The sequence below is a fragment of the Cetorhinus maximus genome, chromosome 12, assembly GCF_964194155.1.
Source record: "Cetorhinus maximus chromosome 12, sCetMax3.hap1.1, whole genome shotgun sequence".
In the NCBI taxonomy this organism is placed as follows: Eukaryota; Metazoa; Chordata; class Chondrichthyes; order Lamniformes; family Cetorhinidae; genus Cetorhinus; species Cetorhinus maximus.
In genome coordinates, this window is record NC_135890.1 from 48,196,372 (window position 1) to 48,217,032 (window position 20,661).

General features: G+C 41.0%; 1 protein-coding gene across 7 annotated transcripts in view; it reads left to right on the top strand.

The window, feature by feature from the left end:
* LOC144687418 (non-muscle caldesmon-like) overlaps positions 1–20,228 on the top strand; it is a 202,571-nt gene extending 182,343 nt beyond the window's left edge. For 6 of the 7 annotated variants that reach the window (XM_078553545.1, XM_078553552.1, XM_078553547.1 and 3 more), the window contains 3 exons: positions 9,299–9,388; positions 13,588–13,648; positions 18,928–20,228. In XM_078553545.1, coding sequence (XP_078409671.1) covers positions 9,299–9,388; positions 13,588–13,648; positions 18,928–18,959 — 183 coding nt within the window. In that variant the 3' untranslated portion in view covers positions 18,960–20,228. The remainder of the gene's footprint in view (positions 1–9,298; positions 9,389–13,587; positions 13,649–18,927) is intronic. The other variant, XM_078553551.1, reaches the window with a different exon arrangement.
* The last annotated feature ends 433 nt before the right edge of the window (positions 20,229–20,661 follow it).

The following is a 20,661-nucleotide window of genomic DNA, read 5'->3' on the forward strand; positions in this document are numbered from 1 at the left end:
CAGTGCTACAAACATGGTCCATGTTACAGATGCCAGGAAATAGCACAGGCAGTTAAGAGAAACAAGAAATTTTAAATTAATTGGGAGAGGATTTGGAATTAAAACACATTTCTCTAATCGAAAACTGAAGTGTAGTAGCAAGGTTCTTTGCTTTACAACTTTGCCGCATCCATTGTTTACACATATCATACAGAATTGTTACTGTCAGTAGCAAAGGCAGTGAATTATTTCAGGCTCAGATAAAAAGTCGACCAAATGACTTGTATAGAGCAGCCCACAAGCATAGGCTTTTTTTTAAAGTTGCTGGTTAACTGATTGATGAATAGCATGTTTGTAAAACAAAAAGGCTGACGGTTATGCATAAAAAGTATGGTGGAGAAGAATTTTTGTGATGAACATCAAAGGCTATTAAGTATTTTACTCTTAAACTCCTCCATCTTAAACACTGAAAAATACCAGCTATGCTTTGATCTGCCTACTTGCTCATGAAAGATAGAAATCAATACATTTATGATATAAGCTACTACACTTTCAGTAATATACTGTCAAGCCTTGTTAACACAAACCTTTTGGGGCTGACAAAATAGTTCTTTTTTTTAATCAAATACTTAAATAGCTAACAACTGAGATCAAGGCCCGATGAATTCTGTGGCAGTTCAAGGTCAGTTTCTGGAACAGCCCAATTATATTCAAATCGACTCTGCAGCACTGAAGCTAGTCACTCAGCTCCCCAGTGGTTATACTCTACACAAGCCTCCACCCACTATAATTACATCTTCCCACCCTGTCCCATATCCCTCTGATCCCTTCAACCTCATGTAAGCATGGTGACTCCCTTTAAATGTTCCAATGCTACCTGTTTCAATCACTTCATTTGGTAGTGAGCTCTACATTCTCACCACTCTCTGTAAAGAAATTCCTTCTAAATGCTTTACTGATCGTTTACCAGACTGCTGCAAATGTGTGAATCTCATTGAATGAGTTGCAATTGAATTACAGGAATAATCTCAGTAAGTGAATGCAATCGTGCAGAGTTTCACAAGATGCTGGGAAGTGGGTGCCATGGACATTGGGACTGAATTGCAACCCACACAATTTTGGGTACACAAATCAGATACTTAATGGATGGAAAATATTGTGGACTATGAATTGGGCACACTGAGAAAATGGACTAAGGATACAGATCAGCCATGGTCTAACTGATTGGCAGATCAGGTTCAAGGGGCTGAGTGGCCTACTCTTGTTCTAAAAGGAACGCTCAACACGCAATCCACAAGATTTTCCATCCATTGAAAACTTGACTTATGAACTCAAACCATGTGGACTGTGATTCAGTCTTGCCGACCTCCGCAACCATTTTCTAGTATGCATTCCTGCCGTCCAAAGCTCTGAGATTGGAGAGACAACGCATGAAATTTACCTCATGCTGCATTGAGGCTTCTCATAAACTCCTACTAAGGCTGTCTCTGTGTAACAGGTGAGACTCTAGGACAGCGACAAGTTCTGACTAAAATGGTTTGTGGGCGACTGCTAAATTAATAACCATATTGTGGCAAGACTGTGAATATTATCAAGCACTTCAGTGATAAAATTACAACCTTATCCATACAAATGCTTGTTGAAACCATAATGTTACATCAATATTATGTTCCTTTCTACATAGTGCAATTGAATGGTATTATGTCAAAGATATCCAGAAGTGTGCAAAACAAAATGATTTTTTTTTTCTACCAATTAAACAGTGATCATTATGTGCTTTGTTAATAATAGACATTCCTCTCTATGTTTTGGTACATACACATGATATATTCATATCTAAGTCTTCATTATTTGTTCTCGATTGAAGGAATACCACTTTTACAACAAATAATGTAACAATCAAGGAGTGTTCTCAGCATGGCAATTTAACAATGGTCAAAATTATGTGGCTTAACTTTCCACTTCAATTGAAAAGTTATCATCGATCTCAATTGTGATATTATACTGCAAATTTATAAAATACAGGTATATACAGAAGAACAATAATAACATTGAGAGAAATAAGAAATAGATCACAGGCCAGAGATGGAGGAACACACAGCTCTCAGAATTGTACGGCTCGAGGAGGCTAAAGATGTAGGTGCAAGGCCATGGAGGAATTTGAAGACAAGATGAGAATTTTAAAATTGAGGCATTTAGGGACTGGGTGCCAATGAAGTTTTGCGAGAACAAAGGTAATTGGTGAATGGGACACATGGCGAATTAGGATACGGGCAGCAGTTTTGGATGAGCTTACGATGGGAGGTCATCTAGGAGATCATTGGAATGGTCAATTCTAGAGGTAATAAAGGCATAGTGAGAATCTCAGCAGCAGATGAGCTGAGGCAGGAGCAGAATGGGATGAGGTTACAAATGTGGAAGTCTTGGTCCTGAAGTGGATAAGTGGTCAGAGTTCATCTCAGGATTAAATGCAATACCAAGGTTGCGAGTGGTCTGGTTAAAACTCCAGCCATTGCCAGAGAGAAGGAGAGATTTCTTGACTAAGGAAGGAGTTTGTGGCAGGGACCAAAGACAGTGGGTTCGGTCTAACTGATATTTAATTGAAGGAAATTTCTGCTCATCTAGCACTAAACATTGGGACAAGCAACTTGACAAAAAAAGAGACAGTAGAGAGGTCAAGGAAGGTGATGGTGATGCAGAGTTTCAGCATCAAACATGTGCAACCTGATGTTGTGTTTTTGGATGATGTTGCATATAAATAAGAAATAGGAGGGAGCCAAGAGTACATCATTGGGAGACTTCAGAGATCCTGCTGCGGGAGCGGCAGGTTAATAACCATTGCAGGTTATTCTCTGGTTGTGACTGAATAGATAAGAATGGAACCAGGCAAGGGCAATCTCACCTGGCTGGTTGATAGTGGAGAGGAGTTGGAGGAGGATAGCGTGGTCAACCATATCAAAGGTTGCAGACAGGTCAGGAAGGATTATTAACCTTCTTCACAGTTATACAAGATATCATTTGAGACTTTAATAAGGCCTGTTCCAGTACTGTGGCAGGGGCAGAGAACCGATTTGAGGGATTGGAAAATGGAATTGCAGGAAAGATAAGTACGGATTTGGGAGGCAAAAATATGTTCAAGCACGTTGGAGAGGAAAGGGAGGTTGGAGATTGGGCGATACCTGACAATGACAAAGGGGTTAAGGATGGGTGTCTTATGGAGGGGGTGATGACAGCTGATTTGAAGGAGAGTGGATTAGGAACTGAGGAGAGGGAACCATTAATAACATCAGCTAACATAGGAGCCAGGAAGGGAAGCTAGATTGTCAGCAGTCTAGGGGTAATACAATCTAGGGAGCAAGGGCCAGGTCTCATGGATAAGATGAATATTTTTGAAAAGAGAGACATGTTGCCAAAGCTTTTCGTCTTGCGCTCATCAGGAAAAATGCAAGAATGCCAAATTTCAAATGATCACAACAGTTTATACTACAGGAGAAAAGGGTGCTGATTGGTTGGCAAGTGAAATATCCATACATTCATATGCAGGGAACTATTCTCTGCAAACAAAACAAGTATGTTCAAGCCTTGTACCTATTTTGAATCACCCCAAAGCTTGGGGGGCCCTATTGTTCCCCATTGCTTCCTCCATGACACTGCCTCGGCCAAACAGATTCAACTTGGTCACATGTCTCTTATTTCAGCAATATTCAAGTTCAGTACTACCAAGCAACTGTTTGGATAAGATGAGCTTTGAGAGGGCATGATGAGAAGTTGGAGAGAAACTGGAGAATGTTAACAGTTTAGGGTGAGGGCAGGGGGAATCCTTAGAGGAGTTTTTCCTTAATGTGCTGCGGGAAGGAAGGGAAATGGCAGAGGCATCAGCCAGCCAAACAACTTCACAATAGTGGAAATACTGATGACAGTTGAGGGATGCAACAATGCCGTATTGACCAGAGCTATCAGAAGTGCCTAAGAGTGCTTCTTAATGCTTGATGGAAGCTGAAGGCATTAGTGCACTCTCAGGACTCTATAGCTTACCTTTATATCTCTAAAGATTACAGTCAATAGATTCATTAGACTTTTGACTTCAATGCTTTTGTGTAGGCAGTGACTTGTGCTCTGTCATGATAATGAGTAGTCTTTGTTCTGTTGCTGGCTCACTTCATTCCTTGAAAATTAGTTTCTAGATCATGATGAAGACCTTTACATACCGGTTGATCTTGTACAGTGTTTCAGTCCAAGGGAATAATGAACATATATCATGTGCACATAAATTATGTCCCAAACAACCAGTCTTGCATACAACAGGACCAAGTATACTAGTATTGGCCAAGTAAGGGGTTAAATTGCAGTTTGGTTATAAATTACCTGCATGAGGGTTTACGTGTGTACAATATTTTGTTGTACACTTTGGTACAAAGACCATGGAGAGACAGTATAAAATAAAGGATACTATTCTAAAGGGTGTGCAGGAGCAGAGAGACCTGGATGTATATGTACATAAGTCATTAAAGGTGTCAGGGCAGATAGAAAGAGCTGTTTCTAAAGCATTCGGTATCCTAGGCTTCATTAATAGGTGCACAGAGTACAAGAGCAGTGAGGTTACGATGAACTTATCTAAGACACTGGTTAGACCTCAGCTGGAGTATTGTGTACAGTTCTGGGCGCCACACCATAGGAAGGATGTGAATGCATTGGAGAGGATACAGAAGAGGTTTATGAGAATGGTTCCAGGGATGAGACATTTCAATTAGGAGGAAAGATTGAAAAAGTTGGGACTGTTTTCCTTGGAAAGGAGAAGGCTGATAGAAGTTTTCAAAATCATGAGGGGTCTGGACAGAGAAGATAGGGAGAAACTGTTCCCACTCGTAAATGGATGGAGAACCAGAGGGCACAGTTTTAATGTGTTTTGCAAAAGAAGCAAATGCTAGGTGAGAAAAAGATTTTCACACAGTGAGTAGTTAGGGTTTGGAATGCACTGCCTGGAAGTGTGGTGGAGACAGTTCAACTGAGGCATTCAAGAGGGCATTGGATAATTATTTAAATAGAAACAATGTGCAGGGTTACGGGGAAAAGGCAAGAGACTGGCACCAAGTTAAAATGCTCAGAGAGCCAGTGCAGATACAATGGGCCAAAGGGCCTCCTTCTACATCGTAACAATTCTGTGATTCATGTTTGTAACTGGTCGAGATATTTAGCTGTTAGGAACACACCATCTCAGGCTAAAACCAGGGGATCTTGAGTTTGAATCCTAGCTTCAACTGAGATTCGAACTCAACTGTTCCAATTGGCTCTGTTTTTCCAGATGTTAATTGGCAGCAGAGAAGCTCCACTTTGGAGAGGGAGGGCGGTAAAATCTCATAGAATCACTTCTACCTTGCAGAAGCCAATCTATTATTGGCCACTCAAAGGCACCGGTAGGTTATTAAGAACTCAGCTGAATTAGTTTGTTCATCTGGAGAATGAGCTTAGATGGAACAGAGATGTGAGAGCTCTGAAGAGGGACTTTTTTTTTAAACTGTGCGTGTTTAGTTTGCATTGGATTTTTGCAACAGTAAGGAATAATGAAACAACGAAATGCCTGTACTGTCAGTGTAATGCATGTTCCAGAGATTATTATTGAATTCTCCACAAGAGGGAGGCATCACACCTCCAAGGAATTTGAATTGGACTCTGCACGGAGCTTAAAGATTTATGCATACTCGTGGACAATTTCATGGTTTGAAACTTGTTTCTGTCCTTCAAATGTATCTAGCTTACAAATCTCTGCACTTATCACCAACTGTGCTACATTTATATAAAGCACCAGCAGCTTGTGTGAAGTTAATAACCACTGACCTCTCCTGTTCTCTTGACTAGTTGGTTCCTCCACTTCCTTCCTTCATGCCTTCATTCATTTCTATCGGCTTGGCATAGCTTCTTCTCTTTTCTTTCTTCTACTTCCGAGTGGTCAGGGAATCTTCTGAATCATCAGGTAAACCTGCATTGATTGTTTTATAGTTTTATCTAGGGCTACAATTTTACTGGGTGCTACAAAATGTGATTTTATGTTTTGCCAAACAAATGTATACACAACATTATTACTTCAAAATAACTGAACCTGATGCTGATAATGCCCCCATCTCCGCTTCACCGTGATATTCTCCCGTAGCAACTGGGATGCCAGAAGGAAGATCAAACATCTTGGGAAAAATTTCCCCCCCATTGGGGGGGAAGTTCAAGAGTGGGTGCGTGCGGGCGCACCTCCGATCGGGCGCGCCACCATTTTACATGGGCGGGCCAATTAAGTCTGGTCCAGTGTGACATGCGCCAGGAAGTGCTGTGCCCTCCCTGTGCGGGCGGGAGGGGGGATTCCCTCAGCCGAGAGTGTGCTCTTTCGCGCATGCGCGCTCATCTCCCTGAGGTCAAGTGCTGCCTCTGGGAGATCGACGCCAAATTCAAAAATGGTCAATGCACAAAAATAAAATTTCCCTGACATGTCCCCTCATGTGACACTGTCACATGAGTTGGGACATGTCAATCACTTTTATTCAAACTTTTATTAAATTTTTAAAAACCTACATGAAATCTCATCCCGCCCATGGAGCTGATTTGGCTGCACCCCCGCCGACCTGAAAATTGAAATGATGCGGGGTGACGTCGGGAGTTCCGCCCACCATCATCCTGCGCCATTTTACGCGTCGGCGCGAGCGGGCCCCTCACGCTGACCTCAATATCCTGCCCCTTGTGTATCAGTTGTATAAATAGGCCTTGGCTGAAATGCACTAGTAGTTGTACCATTATTGAAAAATCTACCTTCAGATTTCTTAATTGATGTACTCTTAATTCTCAAACATTGAGAATGTTTGAATCTATAGATTGGGGAAAGGACTTCTAATTAAACTCCAATACTCAGTAGAATGCAAAACACTTCTGTGTAATTGGATATTGTTCAGCTTTTCTCTTTTACTTAAAAGAGAAATAAGAAAATCTATAAGTTAGTGATCTGTTCCATCTCTCCAGAATCTCCCTTGCTGCAGAACACACCAAGGTGAGTGGCACTTTACTGTCCCACTGACAATCCATTGAATAGCAGTGCCTGAATGTAAAACATTCAGTCAGTCCTGCTTTGTCCGCAGTATTCATCAAACAGGCCACATCAGAGGGGTGTGAGTCATCTCAGCCTAGATTTCAAGCGCGCAGCTCAGAAAAGGTAACAACAGAGGCCTGAAAACTGAGGCCTATCTGTTGACTCGGGGAACATTCTGTACTGAAAGAGAATCCTAGAGGGAGAAGAAAAACAAACTTAAAATGGGACCAAGAAATTTTAAGACAGTCAAGCTAAATCATCTTTTGTAGATTTCCCTCAGCACGTCAGCCAAAGCCAAGTTTAAAGCAAGATGCTTGAGGTGGAAGAAAAATGTTGCTCATCTATTATCCCGCTCAGCTCTGATCTTTTTTTAAAAAAAGAGATTTTCTTTTAATCAATAACATAGGAAGCCTGTAATTCACATGTGGTTCTTTTCGAAATCCTTAAGGATAAAGTGATTGGTAAATAGTTTCTAGATGTAACAGTGTTGCCCTTTGGGAGATTTGGCAGTATGTGCCTACTTTGGTGCACTGTAAATCATATTGTATATTGATTTAGAAAGGAAAACTTGCATTTATCTTGCACCTTTCATGACCATCAGATGTTCCAAAGCCCTTAACAATAAAGTACTTTTGCAATGTAGTCACTGTTGAAATGTAGGAAACACAGTAGCCAATCTGTGGACAGCAAGCTCCCACAAACAGCAATGTGATAATGGCTAGTTAATCTGTTTTAGTGACTTTGATCAAGGGATAAATGTTGGCCAGGACACGAGGATAATTCCCCTACTCTTCTTCGAAATATTGCCATGGGATTTTTACGTCCACCTGAGTGGGCAGATGAGGCCTCAGTTTAACATCTCATCCAAAAGATGGCACCTCCAATGGCAGAACTCCCTCTGTACTGCACTGGAGTGCTTGCCAGTCTTGATTTTTGTGCTCAAGTCTTGGCATCAGACTTGAACCCATAACCATCAGATTGAGAGTCAAGAGTGCTACCAGCTGAGCCATGGTTGACAGACATTTAATACATCTGGAATTAAAAGCTAGTCTCAGTAATGATGACTATGAAACCGTTGTTGTAAAAACACATCTGGTTCACTCATGCCCTTTAGGGAAGGAAATCTGCTGTCCTTACATGGTCTGGGCTACATGTGACTCCAGACCCACAGCAATGTTGTTGATTCTTAACTGCTCTTTGAAATGGCTGAGCAAGCCACTCAGTTCAAGGGCAGTTAGGGATAGGCAACAAATCTGGCCTTGCCAGTGATGCCCACATCCCATGAAAGAATAAAAATAAGTAAATGGTCTGAAAGCGTCTGAAAGCATTGTAAATGTGGTATTGTACATTTGTTAATCAAACTGGTGGCATACACAGAGGACCCAATGAACTCTAGTTTTCCTTCTATGCTGTATAATAAATCAATGAAAAAAACCCCTGTCACATCTAATATAGCCACCAATGCATTCCACTTCTCTCAGATGTATTTGTATATATCTTTCTAAAAGTTCGCTACCCTTTCCCCGACAACTTCTAGTCCTCGATGGTGCTTCTACTAAAGGCCACTTCTCTTATCTGCATAAACTTTCCATAGCAAATCCTAATCTGCTGACTGTTCTTTTATCTATTAGTACCTTTTAGTTAAAGAAACATTGAGATAGATTTTCAACTTGCAACTTGCTGCCTAACATTGCAGGTATTCCGGTTTTTATTTCTACTGATTTAAACATAAAAGGTAGTTAATTCACAACAAGTTTTAAGCTCTCTGAACTGATTCACTGTTGCAGCAGTAAATCTAAAACAGCATTGTGGGGAATAAACTGATTTGTTACTGCACCTTACTTCATTCACCCTCTTCTTAATGTATATACCTGATAAATTCATGAAGAATTGCAGAAAGTGAATTTCGAGAGACATTGACATTTGTGTAAGTTTCCCATTAGATATTATTGTTACCATGATATATTGATGGATTTTAGTTTTAACACAACTTTCAAATTATCAGTTTTTTTTAAATGAAAGAGACTGGTCTCAAGTTCATAAAGATGCCTGGTTAATAGAAGCACACTTTGCCTTGTTTTCTCTCCTGCTTTATATGCACACTAAATGCAAAATTATAGTCTAAGTTGAATGCTTGTCACCATCACCAAATACTGGAAAAGTGCACAGTGTTTCAGTTCCTGTGTTATTTTAATTAATCTGCAACTTTCTTTTTTAAAAACGCCTTACAATATTTTATATTTCTAATTCCAGGATGTGAAGCCGGGAGATGTATCAAGCAAGCGGAACCTATGGGAGAATAAGACTGATTCTTCCAATGGAAAATCAGCCACCCCGTCTAAGGTCATCATTGGATAGGAGACATGCATCTATTATTCATACACATTTCTACGTTATATTTAGATATAAACTGTTACATCCCTGGGATGACTGTACAAAACAACAATGTCCACCAGGGAGCTATTTAAATGTTATTAGTTGATATCCAAATATTATGCTGAAATTGTTGATGCTGTTCCTGTAACTTATCAAGAAAATGTAAAATTCTGATTGGTAGTTTGTGCTTAAGATGAATGAGGGAAACCTGGTTATCAAAGAGTAAAGAGCAAGAGAGAAATTGGTATTAAAATGGATCTTCAAAAGTTAAAATTTCCATTCTCTAAAACTGGAGTTACTTCTAGAACACCTGACTTATTCAGAGAAGCTGAATTAAAATCTCAGCTTTGACTGTCCCATGAACTTGGCTACTCTGTATTGGTGAACATTGCTAATTCATAAGCAGCCAAGCCATACAGCACATTGTGTATATCCACTGAATGCTAGTTCATGAAGTGCAATGTGTTGTAGGTCAAAGCAGTCACAATTCTTTCAAAGGGTCGAGGCCCTCTACTTTCTATCCAGTTTTCTAAGGCCACACGTTGACTCTGGCCAAGATTGTGGTCCTCTTCCGGCCTGCAGTGCTCAGATCCAGCTAGTGCAAGGCGTACGTGAGCAGTCTGGAGATGGATTTACTCTGCAGTCTTCCCTCGCCTCTGGAGAACTATATCTGGGCTCTGCCCAGATCATTGGTGAGATCAGAGAGCCAACAGAATTATATAAATGAGCATCTACGACTGTCTGTGTTACATTTTGATGCTCTGCCATGCTGTGTAACTACTTCATCAACTGTGTGCCTACATACCAACCATCAGTATTTTGCAGTTTTGAAGGATCAGTGAGTGTGTCAGCTTTTGCTGGACAAATTAATGCAATCAGGCCCCCTTCTAATCCCACCCACTTGGTTGCAATGTACACACTGGATGGTCCCACTTCTCCTGTGAGCATACTGTGAGCAAATTGCCCAATTGCTATCATAGGCTGTAACATTGTGATAACAGGAGTTCCCAAGTGTATCATGCACATACAGGAATGTCGGCCATTGACATTGGGAGTATGTTGTAGGGGAAACATAGCCACTGAACTTGGCTATCAGTAGGATTGGGGGAAAATGGTAGGGTGCCTAAGGGGGTTTGGTTTGTAACAGGATGATTAAATGTCGGCAAGGAACGAGGAGGAGTATGCATTTGAATAGGGGAATGGGCAGAATTGATGGCAAGGGAGAAAGGGGGGAACGTTTGGTGAGGAAAGGTGAGAGGAAATGATTTGCAACAGAAAGGGGCAAAATAGTTGACATGGGAAGGGGGAAATGGCATGGCAAAGGGAGAAAAGCAGGAAATGATTGGCATGGGAAGGGACAGAATGTATGACGAGGGAATTGGATGGGAGGGTAGATTGCATTGCAAAGCATAGATTGAATAGAGTGGTTGGCAAAGGGAAAAATTGATAGAAATGAAAGAGGGAAGGAATGGGGATAATAAGGCAGAGAGGGGAGGGGCAAAATGTAATGAAGGAAGATGTGAATCCACAGCAACACAGGAAAGAGGGAAATGAAGGTGGAGGGAAATATTTGGCAATAGAGCAAAGGGGAAAGTAGATGGCAATGAAGGGGCAGAAACTGGGAGCAGACTTGTAGCTGGAGGGGTGGCTGGTGTAGATGGGAAGATGGGAGAAGTGCTTTGGCAGGATTGTGGGGAGGAGTGTTGTAACACAGTGGCTATTGTATGAACTAGCAGCTCAGTAGTTAGGAGTTAAAATCCCACCATCCTAACCTGTGTGTTAGCACCTGGAAAAATGACCATTAAAGCTACAGACCGTCATTAAAAACTTAACTGATTCAAGAAGAACTAGCAAATCTTCTGTAATTGCCTAGAATGCCATGATTGTAAAGCAAGTTACTAAACAAAAAGAAGAAAAATATCACAGATCTATTGACAATGACCAGGCATTGTATTAGGACAAGACTCAGGAAACAGATTAAACCAAGTCGACGTAAAGCCCTCTTCACTAACATCTGGGAACTCATCGCATCCGCGGTAGAAAATGCCAAGTGGAGAATCCTTCTTGGTCTCCCCTTGAGGACTGCACAATAGTAGAGTCCAACCATTTGGTTTCACTCCATGTTGTATTGAGAAACTAAGTGCATTGGATAAAACAAAGGCCCTGACAATGTCCCAGTTGTAAGTCTGAAGACAGCTAGCTGTTCCTCTCGCCAACTGTTCCAGTGCAATTGTGGTGATCGCATCTATCTGGCAATGTGAAAAATTTCTCACACATGTTCTGTTTACAAATAAACAGCAGAAATAAATGACATTCCATTTGTCTTAAGGTCAGGACAGGGGCAGTTGACTGATCATTCCCCAATACTTAACTCCATTCATACATGTCTGATAATGAAACAGTCCATATCAACTTACAGAAGGACCTGGGCTGATAGCTGGAGGGTTACATTTGTACACAAATGCAGACCCTTTCCAACTAGAAAATGCCGAGATACCTCCCCTGATCATTACTGGCACCACTAGCACAGAGTTTACTGCCATCAATATTTTGGGAGTCACCATTGACCAGAGACCACTAGGTCAGTCTGATCAATGCTATGACAATGAGAAAGGCAAAGACAGGTGACTCTACAATGAATGGCTCATATCCTGACCCCTTAAACTGTGCAAAGCTGGCCCCAAGCTTCTCAAAATCAGTTAAAAATGATAGATTTAAAATTCAGCATCTTATGCCCAATTTTGCAATAAGGGCTGCTGCCCTGCCAAGCTCTTGTTCCTAGTGCTGATGGGGAAAATCTACCTCAGTGTCTCTCTGAAAGAGTAGGAAGATTAGTTAAGAGTGCCAATAGGAACTGAGCAGTGAGGTTTGGATATCATCGCCAGCTGCCCCTTGATTCAAGGGTGACATCTCCTGAGGGTTGCGAGTTTCTGCCATGGGCCTTCATGAAGAGGCCGATTCTCAACCCCCAGATCTTTGGGCATATGGGGCAGGATATTCCACTTGTTAGTGTAATCCGGAGAACAGGATTTGCTTCCTTTTCTTTCTTTCTCTGCTGCCGCTCTGCCTCATCATTAAGACATTATGACTCAAAGTGTGATGCAGCTGCGGCCCATCTGGACACGGTGTCCCGTCCATCAAAGTTGATTTTGCAGGAGTTTTGCCTGAATGCTTGTGAAGCTGCCTTCAAGAAGAACACTAGCGTTTGTTTGATGGTCCTCCCATTTAATTTGAAGGGATTGTTGATAGAATTTCTCCAGCCTCTTCTGTGTCGCTGATAACACAATCCAAGTCTCACTGCAGTACAGGAGCGTGATGATAACTTTGAACAAGAGGGGGAAGGATTTTCCCCTGGTCGAGCGGGCAGGCCCAGGAGTAGCGGCGAAAGGGTCCCCCGCCCACGATCAGGCCCCGACCGCGATTTCACGCTGGCTAGCTGATTAATGGCGTGAAACACGCGCTGGAAGCATCAGCGCTGCTGGGGTGGGGGTGGGAGGAGCGCGATCGCTGAAGTTTGCGCATGCGTGGGAGTGCACTCACTGAAAGGTTTCGGTGGGGGGGGGGGGGTCTTTATCTTCTGAAATCCACAGGATGCGTTTTGATGCTAAAGACCACCAGCTTTGAAGACCTCAGCTGGAATACCATCGGGGCTGCAGGCTTTGTAGTTTTTGATTCATTTGATTGCTTGTTGCAGTTCTCCCATTGATGGTGGTTCACCCATAATTCTATTTTCTCGGAGACCATGCCCCCAACTTTGCGTAAAATTCACTCCAATGTTGTCTCTTCAGGTTTGGATTTGTTCTTCAAACTCTCAACGGTTTCTGTTTTTTTCTTTCTCCGCTCCAATGCAAGCAAAGGAATCCTGGACGCACTCTCTGGTTGCTGATACATATCAGGACCTTGAGTTGTCCGCCTTTGGAGAATGTGTCAATATTTTTGAAGCTGTTGGCCAACATTTGGCATGGATGCATGTAACTTCTCACTATCTGTACTTGGGTGCGAATCATTTGCAGATGTGGTGCAGAGGTTTGGGCAAACTGAAGAGAAATAATTGAATTATTTAACCAAAAAAAGGGAGCCACTACCTGAGATGAGGATTATGGGCTCAAAACAATATAATTTAAGCACTAGAAAAATGATAACCATCTTTCCTTTGTTACACCTAGATTACAGCTGGGAGTAAGTGCAAGTCAGGCTCAGCAGGGGATCACTGCGGTTATGCTAATGGTAAGTGACTTTCAGAAACACTTCAAATGGAAAATTAACATTATGGCCAGGTACTCCTGGACTGTTCATAGCACTATTTCAGGATACTCAGACAGTTATTACTAATGTTTGCGAGCAGCTGAACATTAGATTTTTTTTTATTGTCTTCAACATACGTCAGCAGAAAGGCTGTAAAATCATAAAACTAAGTAAGTGACAGTTTGGAACAAACTGTACACTCACTCTTCTTCAGGAAACTAGAGAAATGTCAATGTGATAAATGGCTAGCCTTGTGTCAGTTCATCGTTTAGGTCCCTGGTCAATTACCAATCACTATATTTATAGAAACAGTGATAAATCATGTGTTTATTTCATTCTGGGAATGCTTTAAAATGTTAAATGGCTGGTTTGCATTGTATTGTCTAAATTTACATAGGCACAAGAATCTGAACCATGTTTGTTGTATCACACGTTGGTCTGTGTGCTGTTAAAATGAGGAACATGTCAGAATTGACCATTAATCACTCATTAGCTGCGCCAGGATTTAAAAATACCTTACAAAGGAAACCAAGGAGAAACATGAGTCAGATCATTATACCTCACAACAGCTGGGTATTATTCCTGGTTATTGTACATACTAAACAAGGTTAACAAGCTGTCAGGCACATGATAGTTGGACAGGGATGATTTGAGTTTCGATAGCAAGATGTAGAGTAAGGCACATTGTGAGATCTGTTCAAACGGAAATGTGAAGCTAACAATTTTGATATAGATTTGAGTTTAATTCTATTTAAACGAAGTCACTACAGGCTGTGATCAGCCTATAGATTTATAACAAAAATCACAAAATGCCCTAACAGCACACTACACGGACTGCAGTGGTTCAAGAAGGCAGCTCACCACCTTTTCAAGGACAACTAGAGATGGACAATAAGTGCTGGCCTAGCCAGCGAAGCCCACATCCTGTGAATGAATTTTTTAAAAATACTCAGTAGATTAACATTAACTGAGTTAATGTTTCAGGGGCGAAGACGTTTCATCAGAACTAGAAGATGTTAGACGTTTACAGTTTTTAAGCATTTATGGAGTGAAAGATTTTTAGTATTAATTTATGCATAGCACTTAATTTTTAATCAAGTTTCAGACATGACACTCAAAACTGACTGGCTATCACATCTAGCCAGAAAATGCCAGATGTGCTCTGCAGCAGGTCTGGAAGCATCCATGGAGAAAGAAAGGGTTAGCATTTCAAACTTATTTAGGGATATGTATTGGTTTTGTTATTGTTTTATATACTTCAAAACTCTCCCACTGTTCATTTTACCCAATTAACAGTTCAGCCCACACAATTTATTTTTCATTCTTTAAAAATGTTTATTAAATTAAAAACCCTGGTTTGTGACTGTCCCTTCATCCTCTTAAATGAAGTATAAAACTCAAATCATATTATGGCTATTGTTGCCAAGATAGGGGCCAGTTAGCTCAGTTGGTTACGTCACTAGGATGTGGCTCAGAATAACGCATAATCGTGGGTTCGATTCCTATTCCAGCTGAGGTAAACTTGGGATCTGCCTCCCTGCCCTGCCCCTGAAAATGGAAGGCAATGGCATAGCATCACTGACAAAAACTGCCAAGAAAATGGCTCAGGATGAATCATCAGCAGACAATGGGCCAAGGACCTGTCTTCAGGCAGAGCACGCAAGAATGAATTCCCAAGATATTCTCTCACTGATGAGATTGTTAACTAATTTTGGTTCATTGCTCATCACTAAATTTATTATGGTCTGTTCCATTTTCAGTTCTAATATGTATTGCCCCAAAAGCAACTGTCCTGAATACAGTCTAGTGATGCATTACCTTTACTGCCTGTTATTATTCTTCTCGCAATCTACATGAACGTTAACTTTTCCCATTATAACCATGGTGTTTTTACTACATGCTTATCCAATCTCAATATTTACACATGCCCCCACTGCACAACTATACTCAGGAGGTCTGTCGACCAGTGCCCCTCAAACCTTTTTTATTGAAAGGTCGCTTTACGAATGAATTAAGGTCATAAGATCACAAGAAATATGAGCAGGAGTAGGCCATTCAGCCCATCGAGTCTGTGCCACCATTCAGTAAGGTTATGGCTGATCTTATTGTTGCCTTAATTCCACTTTCCTGCCTGCCCCCGTAACCCTTGACTCCCTCGTCATCCAAAAAATCTATCTTGAATATATTCAATGACCCAGCCTCCACTGCTTTCTGGAGAAGAGAATGCCAAACACTAATGATCCTCTGAGAGAAGAAATTCCTCCTCATCTCCATCTTAAATGGGAGACCGATTATTTTTAAATGGTGCCCCCTAGTTTTAGATTCCCCCATGAGGGGAAATATCAGCATCAACCCTGTCAAACACACTCAGAATCTTATGTGTTTTAATAAGATCACCTCTCATTCTTTATTGGCCCAACCTGTTCAACCCTTTCTCATAAAACAAATCCCTTCATCCCAGGAATCAAGGTAGTGAACCTTCTCTGAACTGCCTCCAAAGCAAGTATATCCCACCTTAAGCAAGGAGGCCAGAACTGTACCCAGTATAGTGATCACAGACCACCCTCCCCAATCTACATGATAATACTATATAATGCTCATGTGAAAGCACTGCACGCAAAAAATGATTTAATAAAACTTTTTTTTTTAAAAATGGATATTTACTTACAGATATCAGGTGATGGGAGGAAGCAGAACATGGGCCTGAATTTCACGCTCCCCTGCAAGCAGGTTTTTAGGCGGAGAGTGTGAAATGATGTGAATGGGCTACCTGCTGGATTCCCAACGCCGCCCCCGACCTCTCAGTAATTTTACGCTGGGGTGGGCGAGGCCTCAGATGGGCCACCCGCCTTTGCCCCACTTGAGGCATTTAAGTGGCTAATTATTGACCACATCAGGGCCATTTCCCTCCCAGCTTCAATTTTTAGGCTGGTGGAAGGATTTCCCGGGTGTGGGGGATGCTTGAAAATAATCAGGTTTAGGCCTTGGGTAGGAATTTAGGCCTCGGGTAGGAAGCGGGGAGCCCTCCATCAGAAGCCCCCCTTCTAACTTCAGGCGCCACCCATCCCCCCCAAACCCTTAAAATCCAGTGGCCGCTGGACCTGGGTCTCCCTCCCCCACCCATCCCCCATAGCCTCTCCCCTGACACCCCAATCCCCCAGTATCCACCCCTGTTCCCCAGTATCCACCCCCCAAGGCCTTCCCTACCCTCCCCGCCCTGAGACCCCAAAAACTCACCTTTTCCTGCAGTGACGGGACTTAGGCTCTGTGGATTTCATGAATTTTCACTTCATGTCCACTGCAGCTTCGGTGGCTGCAGGGACTAGAGAGCTGCCGGCCAATCGGATTGGCTGGAAGCTCTCTAAAACGGGACTTCCTCCTGAGTGAGGGGCAGAAGTCTCGCCTGCAGCCAATTCACGCTCACTGGGGCATGAAATGGCTGTGGGACAGGCAGTGTCAGCCGGGATGTGTTCCCTGCCAACTCTTCGGATGGTGGGATGGGAAATCCCGCCATCAGAAATATCCTGGCCATAGAGAGAGCAGGATCATGGGGACAGCAGAGCATGGAGAAAGCATTAGGAGGGAGGCTGGAGTGTGGGGGCAGCAGGAGCAGGTCTTCAGTTGCCACACATTTACTTACTCTTGACAACAGCACCTTAACGTTTTTTTGAGTAACTCTGGAAAGTCTCTACAGGCCAGGGGCCTGCACTCCAGTATCAGCAGTACTCTATCAGAGTCTTGCATTCTTTGCTATTCCTTGATTCTATCCAAAGTGTTTCCACTGCCTGATTACTCTTACTATAATCCATTATTTCTGCTGATGTAGTTGCCTCTTTTTATTAATTATTGCTACTCCGCCTTTTCCATTTTCTCTGCATTATTGGAGAAATGAAATTGAGGAGAGCCACACCTTTAAAACACTGGGATACACGGAGACTATTTATTTTAGACAGTGAGTGCAGAATTCCAGGACACAACTGGATAATCAGAGGTCTCAAATGAGATTAGAGATCGAAAGAAATTATTCATTGACTTAGTGGCTACTTAGCAGACGTTCGAATGAAGAATACATTGTTGTATTTAATTCCTTCAAAAGGCCTGGAAAAGGATGGAAGTGGTAATCAAGAATAAGTAGAGATGAAGAAAATAGTGGCGGCTGGCTAGGGTTGAGGAATGGTGATACCAATGTAAACATTCATTTTGGGTGTTCTCAACTGTTTTTAAGGGTTTTGCACAATCTTCACTTTTGAAATGAAGCTTATAGATCCACAAAGTACCCATTGTTAGTACATTGCTGTCAGCACAATTGACTGGAATGGTGTATTCTCATTCCAAAGATTTTTTGAGTTTTTATCCCTTGGACCAATTACACATGGTATAATATGAGGGAAACGGTGGGTTGTTTCATTGTTGGTACGTTTCCAGTCCCAATTCTTAAAGGGGGCCAGGGGAAATTATCGTAGAATTCATGCTTGTCTCGTGAGAGGGACAGGCATGAATTACATTCATGGTGGTCCTGGAGGGGTTAGCATGTGTCTGTGATTTTTGGTAGGAATGTCTGAGTCATTCAGCTGCAGGTCAGGAAATTGAAAACTCAGCCGGCAGATTTGAGTGACAACCAAGTCGTTAAGCTTACCACTTTCTAATCAGGAAAATAAGAGCCCTGTTGCTTATGTTACCAATCCATATAATCAGTTAAATACTATATCAGAGCCACTAAATTAGAGCCACATGTACATGCTTTAAAAGTTAATTGTTTTTGATAAGCATACCTTTCAAATTGTTATAGAGGGCAAATTGGGGGTTAGCTGGGACAAGGGGATTTATGGGTTATTGTGCCCTCCTCCTGCAGTTTGTTTAATTGCTTAGGGGGGGGACAAAAAGTAATTTCCCAAAATGTTCATAAATTGGCCCCAGTTTTTTTGCCTCTCTTTGATGATCGTGTGAATGGGGCTGTGGCAGAACTTCAATTGTGTTCCATTTTTCGACAGCTGGATTTGATAGAGTGGATTTTTTCTTCCCCAGCCTCATGCAACATTCATTCTGATTCATGCTCAATGCTAAAAACATAAAAACCCGTCATGATATTTTAAATTTTCTTTACACAGTCAATAAATAATATGACATTTTAAAGTGACACCCCTCTGTTGTGGAGGTAATGTTTTGATCTAAATTAGTTATATTTCATAGGCAGTGTAATTTGCCGCATGTCTTGATTTACTCATTTGCACAAACATATCAATTTCTCTTTCTTTCTTCAGCAGGAATGGCACATTATGAAAACGAACCCTAAAGAGATCTTCACAGAATTCTGGTCCACATGTTTCTGAGATGCCTAGATGAGCTTTTTTTTATATTTATATATTATTTTATTAACGAATTGGTTCACATTATCCCAGTCAAAGCCATGTGTATTAGCACTGTATTACAAATCCACACATTTGCAATTGATCTTCGCAGGTATACCACCTTTGTACAGATCACTGAGACCCTTATTTAGAAAGAGAAATGTGCTGTGAAATTTGAAGATTTAGAATATTGATAAAACGTCATCTACTTTAGAATAAAATTAAATATAGCAAAAGGAACATTTTGATCATGAATTCATTGATGAATTAAATGATAAAAACCAGTAAGATTTTGAATTAGACTTTCTGCTCACTTTAAAGTGCTCTGCCTAATATGTTATAATTTTTACATTTTTGTTAAATATGTTTAAATGGGTTTAAAATTTGATTTGTAATATTGGTACTGATTATTGATTGTTTCATTTTGCCCTGAATGGAGAAAAATGGAGCAATGGTGGTTTATCACAGATCACATTCACATCTTCTAGCTTTGTAGTTTAATTAAAGATAGAATGCTTTTAACTAGCTTGAAATGCTAGATCATATATTCAGTAATAAACCAATTAGCAGCCTACATCACAGTGTTTTTGAAATATTCACATTTTCTCACAAAAGTTAGCTCCATCATAACTGGCCTTAGTTGTTCGAAGTGAGTAATCAAACAAACAAAAAAATACTGAATCTGCCTCAAAATTATTAAAAAAAAACTCAATATATTTTAAGGTGTGAGCGAGTGTGTGTATGTGTTGATTGTGTGTCTGCAAGGAAATAGAACAATGAATAGATGTGGTATTAGGAGATTTTAAAAAGGGTTATGAGTTCTCTGAAACACTGAACTTCCACTATGCTTGTCACAGGAGTTGTACCGCATACCTTTTGATGCATCACACTTTTATTCATATCTTAATCTGCATATATGGCAAATACACAAGAGTTCGAAGTCCTGATTTTTGAAGGAATTTGGAAGTTGGACTGGCGCAGTTTAATTTTGAGACTGAATAGGAAAAGAGGCTTTTATCACTCCTTGTGTATGTTAGTCATCTCTGCGTAAAGTTAAATAAAGGTGGAAAGTTGACCCAAAGATGTGCTACAACAGCTTCGCTACGAAACGTTAACCATTTTGTACTTCTTTTGGTTTACATATAACATGAAATGCAAATGCACTCAATTATTGTATAGGTCTGGAAATAAAACTATGCAACTTTTATCTTAAATTGCCTGCTTTCTGCCATTTTGTGAACACCACAACTAGTTAAAGAGTTTTAGGCAACTGCATTTTTCATTAAAAATGTTTAAAACAATGTATTATGAAAATGGCAATTCACAATAAATAGATTATTTCTATAAACTGACTGTTTGTTTGCTGGAAAACTAGTAAATGTTAAACATTAAATATAGTTTTAACACATTAGATTCTGTGCTTGAAAGGGGGTGGAATGGGCTAATGACTATCATTCTGGAATCAAGAAAAACAAGCTGGTCAATTAGGTATTAATCCATGGGCCATATTCTGTTGCGGTGTTTGGAATACAAGAGTTTATCTCTTATGGTGTTCTGGTTGCACTGGCCAGCTGCCCTTTTATAGAGACATTGAAGCACTATTGGGGAAGATGATACTAACTAGGAAGGGATCCCAGATTACCTGAC